Source organism: Thalassophryne amazonica, chromosome 15 (assembly GCF_902500255.1).
Source record: "Thalassophryne amazonica chromosome 15, fThaAma1.1, whole genome shotgun sequence".
Taxonomy (NCBI): domain Eukaryota; kingdom Metazoa; phylum Chordata; class Actinopteri; order Batrachoidiformes; family Batrachoididae; genus Thalassophryne; species Thalassophryne amazonica.
This window is the reverse complement of record NC_047117.1, coordinates 2,891,991-2,909,942: the sequence shown is the minus strand read 5'-3', so window position 1 is coordinate 2,909,942 and position 17,952 is coordinate 2,891,991. Positions and strand designations below refer to the sequence as shown.

Sequence of the window (17,952 nt, the reverse complement as noted above, 5' to 3'; positions counted from 1 at the left end):
GTTTCTCCTACTATGGTGTTGGGCCTATATATCCCATACCAGGTATCATGGATCAGTTTGGATATGTCAAAATACTTGAAGAGGTCATGTTGCCTTATGCTGAAGAGGACATGCCCTTGAAATGGGTGTTTCAACAAGACAATGACCCCAGCACACTAGTAACCAGCAAAATCTTGGTTCCAAACCAACAAAATGAATGCCTCGCAGATGTGAAGAAATCATGAAAAACTGTGGTTATACAACTAAATACTAGTTTAGTGATTCACAGGATTGATAAAAAAGCAGTTTGAACATAATAGTTTTGAGTTTGTAGCGTCAACAGCAGATGCTACTATTATTGTGAACACCCCCTTTTCTACTTTTTTTTTACTAATAGCCTAATTTCATAGCCTTAAGAGTGTGCATATCATGAATGCTTGGTCTTGTTGGATTTGTGAGAATCTACTGAATCTACTGGTACCTTGTTTCCCATGTAACAATAAGAAATATACTCAAAACCTGGATTAATCTTTTAGTCTCATAGCACTACTATTATTCTGAACACTACTGTAACAGCAGACTGACAACTCATCCAATCAGCTACCTGCTCTACAGAGTAAAATAAAACAACTTTTCTGGCTCCGCCCCTTTTGTATCACAAAGTCTGAAATCAGTTTGAGATGTTTAATAGAGTTTTGTATGAAAAAAACCCCCAGTAAACTCAAGCAGTAAAAGAATTTGAAAGAAACTGCAGCTGTTAATAAACATAATGAACTGACGTCATTCAGCGAGAGTCACTAAATGCTCACTTTTAATATTGTTCATTTTCTGGACCACTGATCTGGAACCCAGACTGTGCTGACGTGGATCCAGTTCCTCTCAGATGTGAACGGCTTTCTTTGTCTTCACTTTATTTTTCAGTCCTTTCTTTTTCATCTTTTTCTGGTGATCCACCATCTGCCCTTTAAAGGAGGTGGAGCTTTGTGATGATCTCTGTTGGTTTCCACAGAATCTCTGAGGCTTAAATCCTCCACGACCGCCTCCTCTCTCCGGCCCCGGGGCCCTGGTGGAGCCCCTGCCCTGACCCTTTGCAGGGCCTCTGACCTCTGTCTTTTTCTTCTGCTTTTCCTTCTTCACCGACCTTTTGACCCGGATGGTTCGGCCCTCCAGTTTGGAACCGTCCAGTTTCAGTGCCAGCTGGACCGAGTCAGCGCTCTGAGAACAGAGGAAAAAAAACATTTGGTTTTTTTTTTTTTACTTTGTGTCAGTGATTCTGCTCGATGTGCTCATATGTCACGTTCGCCAACGTTCAGCTTCAGCGTCATTTATTAATTTTAAGTTTTATTTTTGTGCTCTGATCCTGATCAATGTGCCTTCATGGTTCTGGGTTCAGTACCTCAAACAGGACGTAACCAAATCCTTTCCCCAGACCAGTGTTCTTGTCACGCACAAGTCGCACCGCCTCCACGTTTCCGCACTCTTCAAAATGACGCCGAAATGCCAGTTCTTTAATTTCTGCAAACACTGGATTTAATTTCAACACAAATGCTTAGTTTCACAACATCACCACCGGGAGGCGCTGACTCACCAAAGGACAGATTCCCTACAAACACGGAGCGTTTGTGGTCATGCTGCAAAAAAAAAAAAAAAAAATTAATAATATTTGTGGCTACAGTTTAAAGTGTGGACTGTGGTGGGCGGCGCCTTACTGAAGAGCTGCCGGTTATTCTGTCCACTCTGATGTAAAAATCTTTCTCAATCTCCAAACAGTTCCTTAAAAAAAAAAAAAAAAAAAAATCAGTCAGGGGTCATCATACAGCTGTTTTCCTGCCTGGCAACAGATGACGTGTGAGTTCAAACAGCCATAATCAGGGTTGGCTTTCTTACATTGTGCGTTAGCTGCTGCAGGCAGGATGTGAAACATGTAACGCTCACGTTAAAGGAACTCAACTTTTTGTTTCCCAACAAACGCTTTGATCATCAAAAGAGCAGCGATTGTTTACAGTAAAAAAGAGTGACAGTACTGGGCGTGGCTAATGTACACAAACATGGGCAGCATCACGTCTTCTTTACTTCTCGATCAAAGCAGTTTGGATGTGGTGCTGCCCCCGGTGGTCACAGTACCTGTCCAGCGCCTTGACGACTCCATCCTCGTGCTTAAAGACCACGTACGCGTTCAGATTTTGCTTCTTCGGATGAACTTTGCGTCTGTGATCAAAAATAAAAACAGTTTCTCATTAACATCTGTGATGTCACAGAGGGCGGATTAAAACTACACTTTTTTAAATGAGCCTTAATTTGATTGGACAGTCAGAAAGTGGGCAGGACTTAGTGAACAATGAGAAAGTTGAACTATTTGAAGATTAGTATCATTAAGCGGAATTATGGGAAATCTGAGACATACGTGATAGCTGCCACTTTTCGGGACATTTTTAGATCCTCTCGAACCTTCAGGGCGGAGCAAAAGACATCACGTGACCACGAGCATCAGAGTGCTTATGTTTGTTACTGTGTTTGTTTGTTTTTACCACAGAGCGAAAGCGGATGGACTCAATGCGTCCGGCGTCCCTGAAGAAGTTCTGCAACATCTGAAACAGAAAAAAACAGCTTCTTTAATTCCAGAAATGACACACACACGCGAGCCTAGGCTTCACACCGCCGTCTGCCCTCCGACACACGCGAGCCTAGGCTTCACACCGCCGTCTGCCCTCCGACACACGCGAGCCTAGGCTTCACAACCGCCGTCTGCCCTCCGACAAACGCGAGCCTAGGCTTCACACCGCCGTCTGCCCTCCGACACACGCGAGCCTAGGCTTCACACCGCCGTCTGCCCTCCGACACACGCGAGCCTAGGCTTCACACCGCCGTCTGCCCTCCGACACACGCGAGCCTAGGCTTCACACCGCCGTCTGCCCTCCGACACACGCGAGCCTAGGCTTCACACACGCAGTCTGCCCTCCGACACACGCGAGCCTAGGCTTCACACCGCCGTCTGCCCTCCGACACACGCGAGCCTAGACTTCACAACCGCCGTCTGCCCTCCGACACACGCGAGCCTAGACTTCACACCGCCGTCTGCCCTCCGACACACGCGAGCCTAGACTTCACACCGCCGTCTGCCCTCCGACACACGCGAGCCTAGACTTCACACCGCCGTCTGCCCTCCGACACACGCGAGCCTAGACTTCACACCGCCATCTGTCTGTGTTGTCTCCATTCACAGCTGCGCGACCTTGGAACTCCTTCAGAGCTGTCTTGGTGGCTTCCCTCACTATGTTAAGATGTAATATTTTAATCTCATTTTAATGTGTCAATCAAAGAAAGGTCTCCGTCCATCACGTTGACCTTTAGACCTTTTTGGTGCAGGTGTGTGGCAGGTTGCCGACGAACACGGTCCTCTGGCTCTTCCTCGTCTCCTCCTCTCTGCTGGCCTTCATCCTCCTCGTCTTCTGACTGCCGCGCCTCGTCTCCTCTCGCTCGTCGTCGTCAGCCTTCAGGAGGGCGCTCTCCCTGAGGACACACCCACAGCTCGTTAAACAACTCACAGGGTCCAGAAGTTTGGACTTCAGGGGCTGCATGTACAAAGGCTGCATACGCACAAAAACGTGGCGTCCGTCTGTCTCCACGACAGTGTTCAGATGTATCAAAAGTGAAATGTGCGGTGCATCACGCACAAATCCTGCCGGCGTCCACACGTTTCTACAGCTATTGTTCCTCTGGCGACACGTAGAGGTGATGCTGGGAACCGTTAATAGTGTGAAAACATGAAGTCATCAGAGTGATGAGGAACATCAGAGACACAATGATGAACATTAACACACCCACGAGTTTGCAGTTATATGGGTGGATATAAAAACATGCGCACAGTGATGTGTAAAATGGCGCTAACACTGGCTGCGTTAGCAGTGTTAGAGGACCTTGCAAATGGTGCAATCCAACGTGAGCGTGTATTCAGGGAACGTGAGGATTTCATTACAAATGATGATAATTGGCTCATAAGCCGGTTTAGATTACCAAGGGCACTGTTACTAGAGTTGTGCGCAGAACTCTGGCCGGCCCAGAGCGCAATACGGCGAGGAGCCAGGGGTTGTCTGTGCCTACACAGGTGCTGACCGCGTTGGGCATCCTGGAAATGGGCATTCCAGCTGGAGCTGGCTGATCGGTCAGGAGTGTGCCAGTCAACCTTGAGCCGAGCCACCAGCTGTGTGGAACGCAATCATCTGAATGTCATCCAGGTACATCACATTCCAACATTAAAGCTGAATTTGTAGCGAGAGCCAATTTCCTGGATGTGATCGGAGCTACTGACTGCACACATGTTGCTATAAAGGCGCCATCACATGATGAATTTCTTTTTGTTAAAAGGAAACATTTTCATTCTATTAATGTTCAAATCATATGTGATGCGCAAATGCATTGGGTTGGGAACAGGCTAGAGGCTGGCACATAGCGCAATGGCTGGCTGCTAAGTGAGTAAGTAGTTTATGCGTGTAATTGCTCTGAATGAAAACCAGTGTAGGCACATTTGGGCATATGCACATTCAAATATGTTTTTTGTTATTATGTAGAGCTGACAGCGATTAAAAACTTTAATTGTGATTAATCGCATGATTTTCATGATTAATTGCATTGTTATACACAACATCCAAAAATGAATTCAAAAGTAGCGTATAGCACAATTTTATTTGAAATGTTCTGCCATATAAAGGAAAGCATCATTTATTATTTTAATTTAATTTCATCCCATGTTATTAAGGCCTTGTCTACACTGAAACTGAACTTCTCCTATACAAGCTTTTTCTTTGTCATTTTCAAAAAGTGTTCCATTCAAGAAATATCTCAGTTCTCACAGATCCAGTGAAACCGTGTGAAAATGCTGTAGTACACATGCCAGGCCTGTATGTAGCGCTGTAACGCTTCTACAAAAAAATGGAGAAGAAAACGTGGAGCTACCAATGAAAGCTAAAACTTTAGAACCCGGCTCACAGATCAAAGAAAGTCTTTTAATCTGACCTGTTCCCAGGATTCATCATCACAGCTGAAAACTGTTCTCCACATGACACCCTTGTTTTGGAAGATGACGTCTGGAAATGTGTTAATTCCTTATGATGGAAGTTACTTGTTAGTGTTTTTTTAAAGAGGGTTTTTTTCTTTAAGGGGGTTTTAAGAAGTCCCTCAGTGTCTGTCTGCTCTGGGTGAGTTTCTCAACCTGCTTTGTCCCACCACCAAGAAGAAAAAAACAAAATACGCTAAATTACACTGTAAAATTACCCAGTGATGTCCAGTCGCCCCAGTGAGAGCAACAGCAGTGCACATTGTAAAGTTGTGGCTTTTGGAGTCTTCTCCTTTATGGTGCGTTGAGGGAAACTCATACGTGCCATCATTTGTTGCGATTCTCAGAATGTCTCTCAGACCGACTGCAGTCTGTAGTAATCCATTTCGCTGTTGCATTTGCGAGCTTCTCTTGCTTGTTCAGGGCTGTGAAATGAAAATTGTGAAATCCGAGGAAAATTCACAGGGGGTCTGCCCCCCCGAGGAACCGGGGTCTAGGGCCTTGTGGGGTCCCAGAAACCAAATTAAATTTTCATCTACTGATACATTTTCAACATCTCCTGGAAGAACAAATCTCAAAATTAGTGCATATTTAAATGATCCTATATTCAACCTTTTATTTGACCTGTCAATGATGATGTTGAAATAACAGAATATGACATAGAAATAGGACCTGGAATGATTTTCCTTTAATTGTAAACCAATTATGCATTAACTCAGAACAATTAAACTACATGAAATTCATGAAGACTGAAAAGACTGTTAACCATGTCAAAACCACAGCTAAAGCTTGTAGAATATTTTAAAAATCAGGGTAAAATATCAATAACATACCTTATAGTAAAAAGTCACATATTCTTGTGTAAATTCCTGTAAATCCACTCAAAGCCACAATGTCTTTTTTCCCCATGAAAAAGTCTATATTAATAAAAACTAATTTACATTGTTGTGTAAATTCATGTAGCCTAAATTAATTCAAAGTCACAATGTCTTTTTTTCAATCAAAGAAAGTCTAGATTAATGAAAGAAAAAAAAAGGCACATAATCTTTTCTGAAATTCTGTTTGAACAGCACAATGTTTATTTTCCAGAGAGAAAAAAATTCTTACCAGTTCGCTTTTCCTGTTTATCTTTCAGGTGTGTTGATGAAGCCAGCGACAATTCCACAGATTCTTGTCCTTATCAGACTTTTTCAAACTGTCTTTCTCGCCATCTTCTCTCTGTCTGATGTCGCTCTGTGACACAGACATGCTGCAAAATTCTTCTTTTAAAAACTTGAAAGTTCTAAAAGTTTGCGATGTCCACATTTAGCTAAGCTTCGCACAGGAGCCACACAGTGTCACCACAGCAACCAACAAGTCCCGCTTTACGACAACTGTCGTAACAGCCAGGCTTTGAGTGGCATTTATTCTCCTCGAAACTCCGCGAATCCGAGGAAACTGGTTTCTATCTGTAACACACAGATCAGTGTCTGCGGACTTATAAAACTTGCATGATGTCGTAAAAAAAAAAAAAAAAGAACGCTTTGCGATAAGCATTTTAAAAACTCAGTAACGATCACAATTAAAGAGTACAACACAAACACCCCGCCCCCCACCTCCCCATGATGAAATCAACGGAGTTTTCACAGCCCTGATAGTTCTCCCACACGCTGCATCTAACGTAGTGTGCCGAAGCCTCGCGCGTGTTTAATTGAATGATTTGCTGGCATCAGCTGTGTGTGCTGCATTTAGGTCATATTTAAGACTCAAAGTACTCCACTGATTAAAAAAACAAACAAACAAAATAAAAAAAACTGCGTTAATGTGCAATTAAAAAAAATGTTGGCATTAATTAATTAACGCATTAACTTGCCCAGTCCTGTTATTATTGTTAATGTATTTTTTTACCTTGAAACTAGAGCTGCAGATTTTTAACAGGCATCTGATTGTCTCCCCGTGTTATTTGTCAATAAACACGTGTAAAGTTGTGATGTCACACACTGTCAGCCGTGGCGCACCTCATTTTTGTTAACTTCAGTGTGTGTGCTACTCTGAGCCCACAGCGTTTATGGCCTCTCACACACACGCGCGCACGTGCGCGCACACACGCACGCTCCCACTAACATTTTTGCGTTTCGTGTTTATTCTTTTTGACAAGGCCCCAAATAAACTATCCCTGCGTGTCTCCACATCATGTCCAGTCATCTGTAGCTCACACTCAGTATAATTTCTTTTCTGTGTTCATGTTGTCTGATCTGATGGTGTGCAATCCCAGCTCCCAGGGCCTATTTAAATACACTTATATTTAGATAGGGGTGTGGAAAGGGAGGAGTTTGGTACTTCTGCATGTGCACTCAATTCCACACTGTTTGGAATGTACAAACGGAATGTGCTTGGATCCATGTGTAGGCACAACTGAATAAGTCTGGATATTTTTGTGCATATGACAGTTTCAGGGTTTTGGCATTTGCCATGTTTGAGTAAGAAATCCATGCAGGTCTTTGTACATGAGGCCCCTGGTCTTTGGATCATTACCTGTTTCCCAGCTTTTGTTCAGCTGCTGTTTTCTCTTTGGGGACCTTCTTCTGCATCTGGCTGTGCTGACCTTTGACCTCTGGGTTCTTCTGTGGTGCCTCTGTGCTCTTCTGAACAGGCTGCCATGGAAACAGACAGTAAAATATCACACATGGGAGGTGATGGTCTAGTGGTTAAGGTGTTGGGCTTGAGACCAGAAGATCCTTGGTTCAAATCCCTGCCTGACTGGAAAATCACTAAGGGCCCTTGGGCAAGGTCCTTAATCCCCTATTGCTCCTGCTGTGTAGTGAGAACCTTGTATGGCAGCATCCTGACATTGGGGTGAATGTGAGGCATAATTGTAAAGCACTTTGATCTTCTGATGCAGATGGAAAAGCGCTATATACCATTCACGCCATTTACCACATGTGACCTCATCACAGAAACCAGACAGTTGGAGGGTAAACCTGCAGCCTGGCGCTCAGGCTGAGGTCACAACCCACGCAGTGACGTACCTTGGGTGCAGGCTGAAACAGAACCGGTGCCCCTGGCGTGGCACTGCTGCTGAATAAACCCAACAGCGATCCGGATCCTGCAGAGTTCTTCTGGAACAAGCTTCCCGACACCTGACCAACCACGTAGTCTGCTGACGGCTCATTGGGCTGTGCCGCGCCACTGGATGAGTGACCCATGTTTAAGAGAGAAGGAAGAAAATCTTGACAGCGTCCATCTTTACAAGGACAAAATGCCAGAACGAGGACGAGACACGTATTTGCACCGTGCCTGGCATTAAACAGAAACAAAAACTGTTGAACTGAACACTCACAATATTTCCAGTCTGCAGCACGACTTCATATTTTTAATGTGACGGCACAAAATAAACATTCAGAAAGTGGAAACTGTAAATCCTCAAAACAGCCATTTAAAGCTACATTGTGTAGGATTTAATGCCATCTAGTGGTTAGGCTGCAGACTGCACTATGCTGTTGCCGGTCATGATTTTCTTTGTCTTCATGTTTTATCTTCGGTGGTGACAGGAGTTCGAACTCCCCAACCCGAACGTCACCTCAGCTACAAGTGACAGCAGTAAAGTGACCACATGTTGTTCATTTTCAGTTATAGCAAGCGACGAGAGACTACGGTTGCTCTGCCACCAGCTAGGTGGGGCCACAACAAGAACTCCATGTTACACAAATACTGAGGAACGCAACACGGCAACAGCTAATCAGAGTGAAAAGGCAGCACGAGGTCAGCAGGCTGCTCACTCAAACAAAATGAACCAAGATGGTGTAAAATGCGTTTAAGCTTTTCTGTATAAATCTGACTTTTCTCACATATTTTGTAAAAGCTAGTGAGAAATAAACACTTTAAAATGTAAAAGGCTGTTTTTGTAATCATAAAATCTCTGAAGTGATTTACAGACATCTTACAGAGATGGTAGCGGCATGTTAACTAGTGGTACAGGAACGTCACTGTGAAAAGCGTCGGAGTGAAACTAAGGAAGCAAACTTTGGTTCCGTTAAACATTAAAACACTGGGCCTTGTTAAATGGAACATTTCATCTTTCACGTCATGAAATATTCTTTCTATTGCACGAATGAAAAACATTCAATATTTGTTTCATGTACACCTAAAACAAATCCTTGTCATTTGACATTTTTATTTATTATTTTTATGTAATTTGTTTTATTTATTAATTTTATTGTTTTACTTATTAATTTATTTCATTTATACTTATTTTTTAACTTATTTTATTTATTTAATTTATGACTAGATTTTACAGCAGTTGTTTAAAATCAAACGGGGTTCAAACTGTTTTAGGCCAAATACGCACTTTCAGACGAAATATAATCTCGTTTTAACTCATTTTTTGACGAACTCTGATTTGAGACTTTATTTTGTAAAAACAACGAAATCGTTTTTTTTTTCGTTAAAACTCTGATTTTTGTTTTGTTGTCTGTAAACAAACCTGCGCTGTTTCTTCTTCATTCTCTTTTATTTCCGTCGCATCAGAACTCAAACTGACGACGTTTTTAAATAATTTCAAAACTAAAATTAAACATTTGCACGTTCTCTGTCCCCGTGAATCAGCTGTGTACCGAAGAATTCTTCTCCCAGTGAACATGATCACAGTTGCACGACGTTCCCATAATTTGTCTTTGTCAAATCATCGTGGTTTTCCAACGATGATTTGACACAAAAAAAAAAATATGATCTAAAATACATTGCAGAACAAATAGAAAATTTTTTTTTTAATTTAAATTTTACGTTCGTAGTTGGAAACATTTTACCGGAAACTTGCGCAGCGTTGAAATGCGTCTTTTCCGGTATGACTGTTTTTTTTTTCGTTTGTTTTGTTTTGTTTTTTGCTGATCTCAGTTTGTCCAGGCGGTGGCGGTAGTTAGATGAAACGCTGCTTTTCCAGCCGTCAGTTTTCTCGCAGAAGTAGCTGAAACAGCTTCGTTACTTGTTAGCAGAAAAATAAGGAAACAGCGTATAACGGAGAAGGTCAGTTTTAGAATGTTTGTCGTCTTCTTTGTATTTTCAGGAGGCAGATTAAAGGTTGAGTTTTATCGTTTATTATTCTGATAAACGTGGGTGACTTTGTTCCTGGAACTCTGTCTAATTAACAAAACACTCGTTTATGAATGTTTTTTTAAACATTATAAACCGGTTTTATGTCTAACAGGGAATTAACACAGATATGTTTGTGTTTTTGTTTTTATTTAGTTTTTGTGGTAATCTTGATGTCGGTGGTTATTTAGCGCCACCTAGTGTTGAGATGCTTTTACGTCGATTCTTTGAACGTTGCTGACAGTCAAATATTAAGGCAGCGCTTAACTGAGTGAAAACGCATTTGAAGCAGTTTTTAACCCTTCGCTGTAAGAACTCATCGATCACGTCGTCTGCGAGTTTCTGTTGATTTGTCATGAAGAGTTTGATTCCATTGATCTCCAGATGATCTTTGAGACACACGAGAATTTGTGGGATCCCCAGAAAGTTTGTGGGCATCATATCCAGGTTCTGTGAGGGCTGAAGAGTGGGGGCTTAGTCTCCAACCTGGTGTTCCTCAGGGACATGTACCGGCTCCTACACTGTTCAGTTTTTGCGTGGACTGGGTGTTGGGTCGGGTTGTGGAAATCAGTGATTTATATTAGGTGCTTAAGTTTACTGACATTGACCTTTGCGGGATCAGTGGATTCTAAGCTGAGTGAGGGTTTTTGACCTTTGAGATCCACAGATGCATGAGAAGTTCTTATGGAGCCATGAGGTCAAAGGTCACAGATGTTTGGTAATGCAGATATCTTTCAGAAGAATGAAGGCCCAAGTCTTTGGGGTCGTGGTGCTGCCTGGTTTGCTGTCTGGTTGTTAGACTTGGACTCTAACTAGTGAGCTAAGGACTGGATGTCTTTGGTTCCAGGTCTCTATGGAGGTCCTGCTGGAATGACTTTGTGTCCAGTGAACTTAGTGAGACTCAGATGAGGAGGATCACAGACACTGTGAGGGAATATCAGACACAACATTTAGTCCATGTAGTGTTTCTCTGGACATGATCCAGCACACAGGTGTCTCAGTGTGGGGGACCCCAGAGACTGGAGAAGGACAAGGACACGCCCACACGCTGCCAGGCCAAGGACACGTGCCCACGCGTTACCTGGTTGCCGCCGATAGATGGTTACTTTGGAGAAGTGGGGTTGGGCTGGTTGCCATCCAGGACCTGGGGCAGTTCTGTGGTGCTCCCAGTCTTGACCTGACCAGTGCTGCCACAAGCTGCTGCTTCTTCAGTGTTTTAGAGCAGTTGTGCTCAGTGCTGCCACCCTCTGGGTGTAGTTCTGTCCTGTTTGATGTCTTGTCAGTCTGGTCCTCCACAGAAGATCGAACACACATCGCCTTCCTGTTCTTCATCATCATGTCTGTGTGTTTCATGTTTCCTGCAGCTTTGTGTTCAGAGGCTGGTGTTGACGTGTGTGCATGTGTGTGTTTGTCTTTGGGCAGGTGGCTTTGATGGGGGTTGACCAGGTGGAGCTGGAGGTCCCCGTAGATGCGGTGGGGAGGCGGGTGTCCTGCGATGGGGAGCGGGCCACTGTGCGGTATGTGGGCCAGGTGCCACCCACTACAGGTCAGGTGACGCTGCTGCTGTGATTACTGTTTACTGATTATCTCCACCAGGGGGTGGTGTTGTCAGACACGGTGCTGATGTTTGTTTTCAGGACTGTGGCTTGGCCTCGAGTGGGACAATCCAGACCGCGGCAAACACGCCGGCAGCCACAATGGAGTCCAGTATTTCACCTGCAGGTTCTCACCACTTCTTCACTGTCACCTTTCCAGTGCAGGAACACACTCCTGAACTTTCAGGAGCTAGTTCCTGCTCCATGCTTTGTTCTTGCTGATTCTGTGTCATTAATTTTGTTGGTCCTTTCAGATGCCCTACAGGAGGCTCCTTTGTGCGTCCAGCTAAAGTGAACTTTGGCGTGGACTACGCGACTGCGTTGAGACGGGCGTACCTGGGGGATGAAGAGGTGGACCCAAGCATCAAGTTCATCCACAGCGGAGTGGTCTTCAAGGAGCGCAGGTACCGTTGGACTCAAAGGGTTCTTCATGCTGTTTGTTCAAAATGTCACAACACAAAGAAACAAAACCCTCCACCTGAAGTCACATGGAGGGTTTTGTCTTTGGAACGTCTCTTCTTGAGGTGTCTCGTGTTTGTAGGATTTAGTCGTTCAGCCGTGAAGAGGCGTCCGTCGCCAGTCAGGCTGTCACACTGTGAGAATTTCTTGTTCTTGATTGACACGGTTTCTTTATCCTGTGTGTAGTCTTGAGAAACTTTCTTCGGTGCTGCTGAATCGGAGCGACGTGAACGGACCCGGAGCTGACAGACGGAGCTCTAAAATCACACCCAGTATCTTTTTTTATTTCATCGTGAGTTTCATTTGTTGCGTTATTTGGTTCCTCTCATTAAGCTCAGATACAGAATTTTTATTTTTGTTTCTCTGGCACTTAAGTGTTTACAAAAGACCACAGGGATCGTGACCTTAAGTTATAGTAGCAAACACAGTTCCACAGTAAATATGAAGATAATTAAACATGTGCTTAAATTTTTCTTTTTAATAACTGACAATTTATTTTGCAGGATTTTCTCAGTGAAGCCAAAACTTTAAAAGTGTAACAGAAATAAAAACTCAGGATGAGGTGATGACTGCATCGTCAGACATGTCTTCTTGGTTCTGCCTTAATGATTTGCTTAGATGTGCAGTGGCTCGACATGTGTGAAACACTGCTGGCAAGCTGGGAGGACGTCGCTGCTATCACGCAGCAGATGGACAAACTGAAAGAGCTGTTGCTCAGGTCCAGTATCTGTCTGTCCTCCATTCTTCTCACAACATTCAGCCCTGCAGTGACCTCACAAAGGACATGTTATTTGGCTTTTATATGGTTTATTTTACAGTGCATCTGGAAAGGATTCACACATTTTCCACATTTTGTTATGTTATAGTCTTATTACAAAATGGAGTACATTCATTTTTTCCCTTCACAATTTTACACACAACACCCCATAATGATAAAATGAAAAAAGTTTTTTTTTTTGCAAATGTAGTAAAATAAAATAAAAACTAAGGAGTCACATGTCCATAAGTATTCACAGCCTTTGCTCAATACTTTGTTGATGCACTTTTGGCGGCAATTCCAGCCTCAAGTCTTCTTGAATATGATGCCACAAGCTTGGTGCACCTATCTTTGGGCAGTTGGTCCATTCCTCTTTGCAGCACCTCTCAAGTTCCATCAGGTTGGATGGGGAGCATCGGTGCACAGACATTTTCAGGTCTCTCCAGAGATGTTCAGTCAGATTCAGGTCTGGGCCTCTGGCTGGGCCATCAAGGACATTCACAGAGTTGTCTCTGACGCCACTCCTTTGATATTCTTGACTGGTGCTTAGGGTCATTGTACTGCTGAAAGATGAACCATCGCCCCAGTCTGAGGTCAAGAGCGCTCTGGAGCAGGTTTTCATCCAGGATGTCTCTGTACATTGCTGCATTCATCTTTCCCTCAATCCTGACTAGTCTCCCAGTTCCTGCTGCTGAAAAACATCCCCACAGCGTGATGCTGCCACCACCATGCTTCACTGAAGGGATGGTGCCTGGTTTCCTCCAAACATGACACCAAAGATTCAATCTTTGTCTCATCAGACCAGAGAATTTTGTTTCTCCTGGTTCTGAGAGTCCTTCAGGTGCCTTTTGTCAAACTCCAGGTGGGCTGCCATGTGCCTTTTACTAAGGAGTGGTTTCTGTCTGGACACTCTACCATACAGGCCTGATTGGTGGATTGCTGCAGAGATGGTTGTCCTTCTGGAAGGTTCTCCTCTCTCCACAGAGGAATGCTGGAGCTCTGACAGAGTGACCATCGGGTTCTTGGCCACCTCCCTCACTAAGGTCCTTCTCCCCCAATCACTCAGTTTAGATGGGCTGCCAGCTCTAGGAAGAGTCCTGGTGGATCTGAACTTCTTCCATTTACAGATGATGGAGGCCACTGTGCTCATTGGGACCTTCAAAGCAGCAGAAATGTTTCTGTACCCTTCCCCAGATTTGTGCCTCCAGACAATCCTGTCTCTGAGGTCTACAGACAATTCCTTTGACTTCATGCTTGGTTTGTGCTCTGACTGTCAACTGTGGGACCTTATATGTAGACAGGTGTGTGTGACTTTCCAAATCCTGTCAGTCACTGAATTGATCCCGGGTGGACTTCAGTTAAAACTGTAGAAAATGTCAAGGATAATCGTGGAAACAGGAGGCACCTGAGCTCAATTTTAAGCTTCATGGAAAAGACTGTGAATACTTATGTACATATGGGCAAATAGTATTTGATCCACTGTTGATTTTGCAAGTTTTCCACCTACAAAGAATGTAGAGGTCGAGGGAATGTAGAGAAGTTTTATCGTAGGTTCACCTCAACTTGAGAGACAAAATAAAAAAAAATCAGAAAATTACATTGTATGATTTTTAAATAATTAATTTGCATTTTATTGCATGAAATAAGTATTTGATCCAATAGATAAACAGACCTTAATATTTGGTACAGAAACCTTTGTTCAGATGTTTCCTGTAGTTCTTGACCAAGTTCACACACTACAGTAGGGATTTTGGTCCACTCCTCCATACAGATCTTCTCCAGATCTTTCAGGTTTGGAGTTTCAGCTCCCTCCAAAGATTTTCTGTCAAGTTCAGGTCTGCAGACTGGTTCCGTCACTCCAGGACCTTGAAGTGCTTCTTAGTTGTATTAATTTCTCTCCTAAAGCTGATAATTCATCCTTTTTTAATGTTTGAACGATGGGCGTGTCTGAAGAGTAACACAGTATGTTTTTGTTTTTTATGTTGTTTTTCTTATCAAAATAATTCTGACCTGTAAAAACCGCAGTGGGTGAGACTTTGAGTCCTTGGTTCCTCTGAGATCACCTTAGCCTGCTGACTGACTGACTGTTTGTTTTTCTTTTAGCTATAACAGTCTGCGTTTGCCCTCTGACCCCTTGGCTCTGTCTGCAGCCTTCAGCAACCTCAAAGTTCTGTCTCTGATTGGCACTCACCTCACCTGGCCACAGGTAAACGCCTCACACAGGAAAGCTGCAGACTTGTTGGGTTCCGCTGGAACGGGTTGCTGTGTTCTGGTTCAGCCCAGTTTGCGTGGTGTCATGTGTCAACTCGTCACACCGAGCACGAACGTGGCCGAATGACAATTCGAACTGCACTCGGCGAGTGTGGAGGTGTATTTGGAAACGTCAGACAGCATTCTCAGAGCAGTCGAACAGGCGGGCACAGTTGTGCGGCCGCCTCGAATGTCGAAATCCCCCTCACACTAGCGCCCGAAAGGGCCTGAATGCCAAACCGGATCAAAAACTGGGGCCGCCATTCTGACAGCTATTTGGGTGCGCGCCGAACAGTCGGGTAGATTGGTGCAGCCAGGCTGAATGTACAGCACACGCTCTCCACTGTTGAGGTGCGTTCGAAGTGGGTTGAGTACGAGGGTAAGTCACAATGTCAGGCGCAGCAAATCCTGCTGCCGTGTCCCGACTGTGACACAGCTGAGCTGTATGTGCACCTCCACTGGATCCCGTTCAGGGATCACATACGAAATCTTACGTACAATGTCTGTGGTGTGCATTCATCTTGTGACCCAGACGTGAACATTGCCATGTCATATTTCTTCAAATTATCTACAAAAAGTAATTTGAGTTTTTTGTACTTTTTCTTTAATCATGTGTTTTGTTTTGTTGTTTTCCGTTCTTGTCAACTGGCTAGATCCTGGAGTGTGCCCCCATGTGGCCACAGCTGGAGGAATTGTGCGTGGAGAATAACAACATCACAGAGCTTTCAAGGTAACGCTTTGCTGGTTTTAGCGTGTATTCTGAACTGATGCTAACGGCTAAAAAAAAAATTAAAAATAAAAACGAAACCTGATGCTATACTAAAAAGATGCTAACATAAAACATAATAAAACTGAGGCTAACTGTTAAAAAAAGCAAACGCATAAACTGATGCTACACTTAAAAAGAATATGCTAACCATTAAAAATCTAAAGAACTCAGACGTTAACAGTGTTGAAACATCTGTAGTGTTGTTTTCATGATAATTAATCATTTTGGCTGCAGTGATATTAACACATTTTTAGCGACTCGAAAGGTCACATGGTGTTTTCAGACACTAGCAGGCTCCGCCCTCCACACGGACATGGAGGTGACATTTGGTTTTGTGACCGTTAATACGGTTGTTTAACATCTGCAGGTGACAAAACAACATAAAATAATTACAACATTAATAATAAAATGCTTTATTGTGAAGAAATGACGTGAAATAATTACAACATCAATAATAAAATGCTTTATTGTGAAGAAATGACGTGAAAACAAACAGTGAAGCTGTTTTAAAGGTTTTTTCTTTTCCTCTGTGTGGTTCCCCATTATGTCTCCTGTGGTGTAACCATGACGACGCAGTCATATCACTGACAGTTGTGTGGGTTTTGCAGGCCGATGGACGTGCTGCAGTCTCTGAGGAGTCTGAACGTGAGCCATAACCTCTTAGTCCAGGACACCGTGCTCAGTCTGGCTGCTCTGCCCAGGTACAGAACCGGTACTTCCACATACTGCAGTACCACACGGCAACAGGCAAATGTTTGGTGCATGTTGGAGTCAACTCTGCTCAGAAGACAAATAAAGAATTGAGACTGATGACATCATCTTTTCTGGTGGCTCTCGGCTTCCTGAGTGGCTTCCAGTGGGGTCATCTGATTGCTGGAGTGGGCGGAGTGTTTGCAGCCCGCACTGCTGGAAGGGTCCTAGTGCCAGATGTTGATTGATTGATTTTTGAGTTAAAAAAAAAAGTTTTGTTTGATGTAGGAAGTCTGCAAAAAGCCAAAAAGAAGTAAAAAGGGAAGAAACACAGGAAGTCCGCTGACGTCATCTCGAGCGTCACACATACAACACTGTAAAAACAATAAAATAAACAAATAGTCATTGGTGGGTCAATAGGAAAAATGTTTTAATATTATTTATTCATGTGATGTTTTCAACAAAACATGCAAAACACCTCACAAAGTAAAATGTAGTAAAACTCATTAAAAATAAAGTGCAGTTCCTACAGAATAAAACTCAATCACTAACTTTTTGTATTTTGTTGAAGAAGTGACTCGGACACAAAGATCTCCATCTTTACTTTGAATGCTGTGGAAAAGGCAGAGGACAGGTCTTTTTTTTTTTTTTTTTTTGTAGAACTTGAGCACATACAGTATTTTAAAGAGGATTATGAGCTCTTTCTTGTCTGAGTCACATGACGTGATGTTGGTGTTTGTCATGAACTAAAAATACAACAAATCTTCTTTAGATTTAATTTCTTTGTAATATGAAAACACATGATTTTCAGGACCAGATCCTCCTCGTGTGTGTGTGTGTGTGTGTGTGTGTGTGTGTGTGTGTGTGTGTGTGTGTGTGTGTGTGTGTGTGTGTGTGTGTGTGTGTTTTAACAAAACTGTTAATTCATTTATTTATTTATTTATTTATTTATTTTCCCCAGCCTGGAGACGTTGAACTTGTCCACCTCTGGACTGTCGTCTATTCGCTTTGATGACACGCCTCCTGGTGAAGTGACATCATTTTATCAGTTTGTTTTGTCACATGACCTGTAACTAACCAGTGTGCCCGGTTAACTGATTAACTAATGCTAATTAAAGTTAGCCGTGTCTGCTTGATGACAGCACGTGGAGCAGTGTGACGGTTTTCCTGTTTCTGTCTTTGTCTGTTTGTCAAACTTTATTGTGTAAAATGTGACTTTGACTCTGATCATCTGCTTTAATCTTTGTCTCCATAGGCTCAAAAACCTCCATGTTTCCACAACTGAAAAGGCTCTACCTGGATGACAACCACATATCAGAGGTCAGTCTGAGAC

The 17,952-nt window shown here is 43.3% G+C and overlaps 2 protein-coding genes across 2 annotated transcripts in view; one reads left to right on the top strand and one right to left on the bottom strand.

Moving 5' to 3' along the window:
* Window positions 1-854: 854 nt before the first annotated feature.
* On the bottom strand, window positions 855-9,631 carry rbm34 (RNA binding motif protein 34). Its single transcript, XM_034187645.1, has 11 exons — window positions 9,495-9,631; window positions 8,041-8,200; window positions 7,547-7,665; window positions 3,333-3,489; window positions 2,508-2,567; window positions 2,384-2,427; window positions 2,104-2,187; window positions 1,689-1,752; window positions 1,568-1,610; window positions 1,376-1,494; window positions 855-1,194 (listed from the first exon to the last, which is right to left on the bottom strand). The coding sequence occupies exons 1-11, from the start codon at window positions 9,512-9,514 to the stop codon at window positions 859-861; spliced, it is 1,206 nt and encodes a 401-aa protein (XP_034043536.1). The 5' UTR covers window positions 9,515-9,631; the 3' UTR covers window positions 855-858.
* A 294-nt stretch (window positions 9,632-9,925) lies between these two features.
* tbce (tubulin folding cofactor E) overlaps window positions 9,926-17,952 on the top strand; it is a 27,505-nt gene continuing 19,478 nt past the window's right edge. The window contains exons 1-11 of the mRNA XM_034187644.1: window positions 9,926-10,033; window positions 11,522-11,645; window positions 11,737-11,821; window positions 11,949-12,098; window positions 12,340-12,425; window positions 12,772-12,871; window positions 15,014-15,116; window positions 15,814-15,890; window positions 16,538-16,630; window positions 17,581-17,645; window positions 17,875-17,939. Coding sequence (XP_034043535.1) covers window positions 11,531-11,645; window positions 11,737-11,821; window positions 11,949-12,098; window positions 12,340-12,425; window positions 12,772-12,871; window positions 15,014-15,116; window positions 15,814-15,890; window positions 16,538-16,630; window positions 17,581-17,645; window positions 17,875-17,939 — 939 coding nt within the window. The 5' untranslated portion in view covers window positions 9,926-10,033; window positions 11,522-11,530. The remainder of the gene's footprint in view (window positions 10,034-11,521; window positions 11,646-11,736; window positions 11,822-11,948; window positions 12,099-12,339; window positions 12,426-12,771; window positions 12,872-15,013; window positions 15,117-15,813; window positions 15,891-16,537; window positions 16,631-17,580; window positions 17,646-17,874; window positions 17,940-17,952) is intronic.

Excerpts from the sequence above, each read along its gene's own strand:
- rbm34 (XM_034187645.1), bottom strand. The coding sequence starts at position 9,514 with ATGAAGAAGAAACAGCGCAG. Across the intron at positions 7,666-8,040 it reads TGTTTCAGCCTGCACCCAAG|CCTGTTCAGAAGAGCACAGA; the intron begins GTACGTCACTGC and ends TTTCCATGGCAG. Across the intron at positions 1,753-2,103 it reads GTCGTCAAGGCGCTGGACAG|GAACTGTTTGGAGATTGAGA; the intron begins GTACTGTGACCA and ends TTTTTTTTTAAG.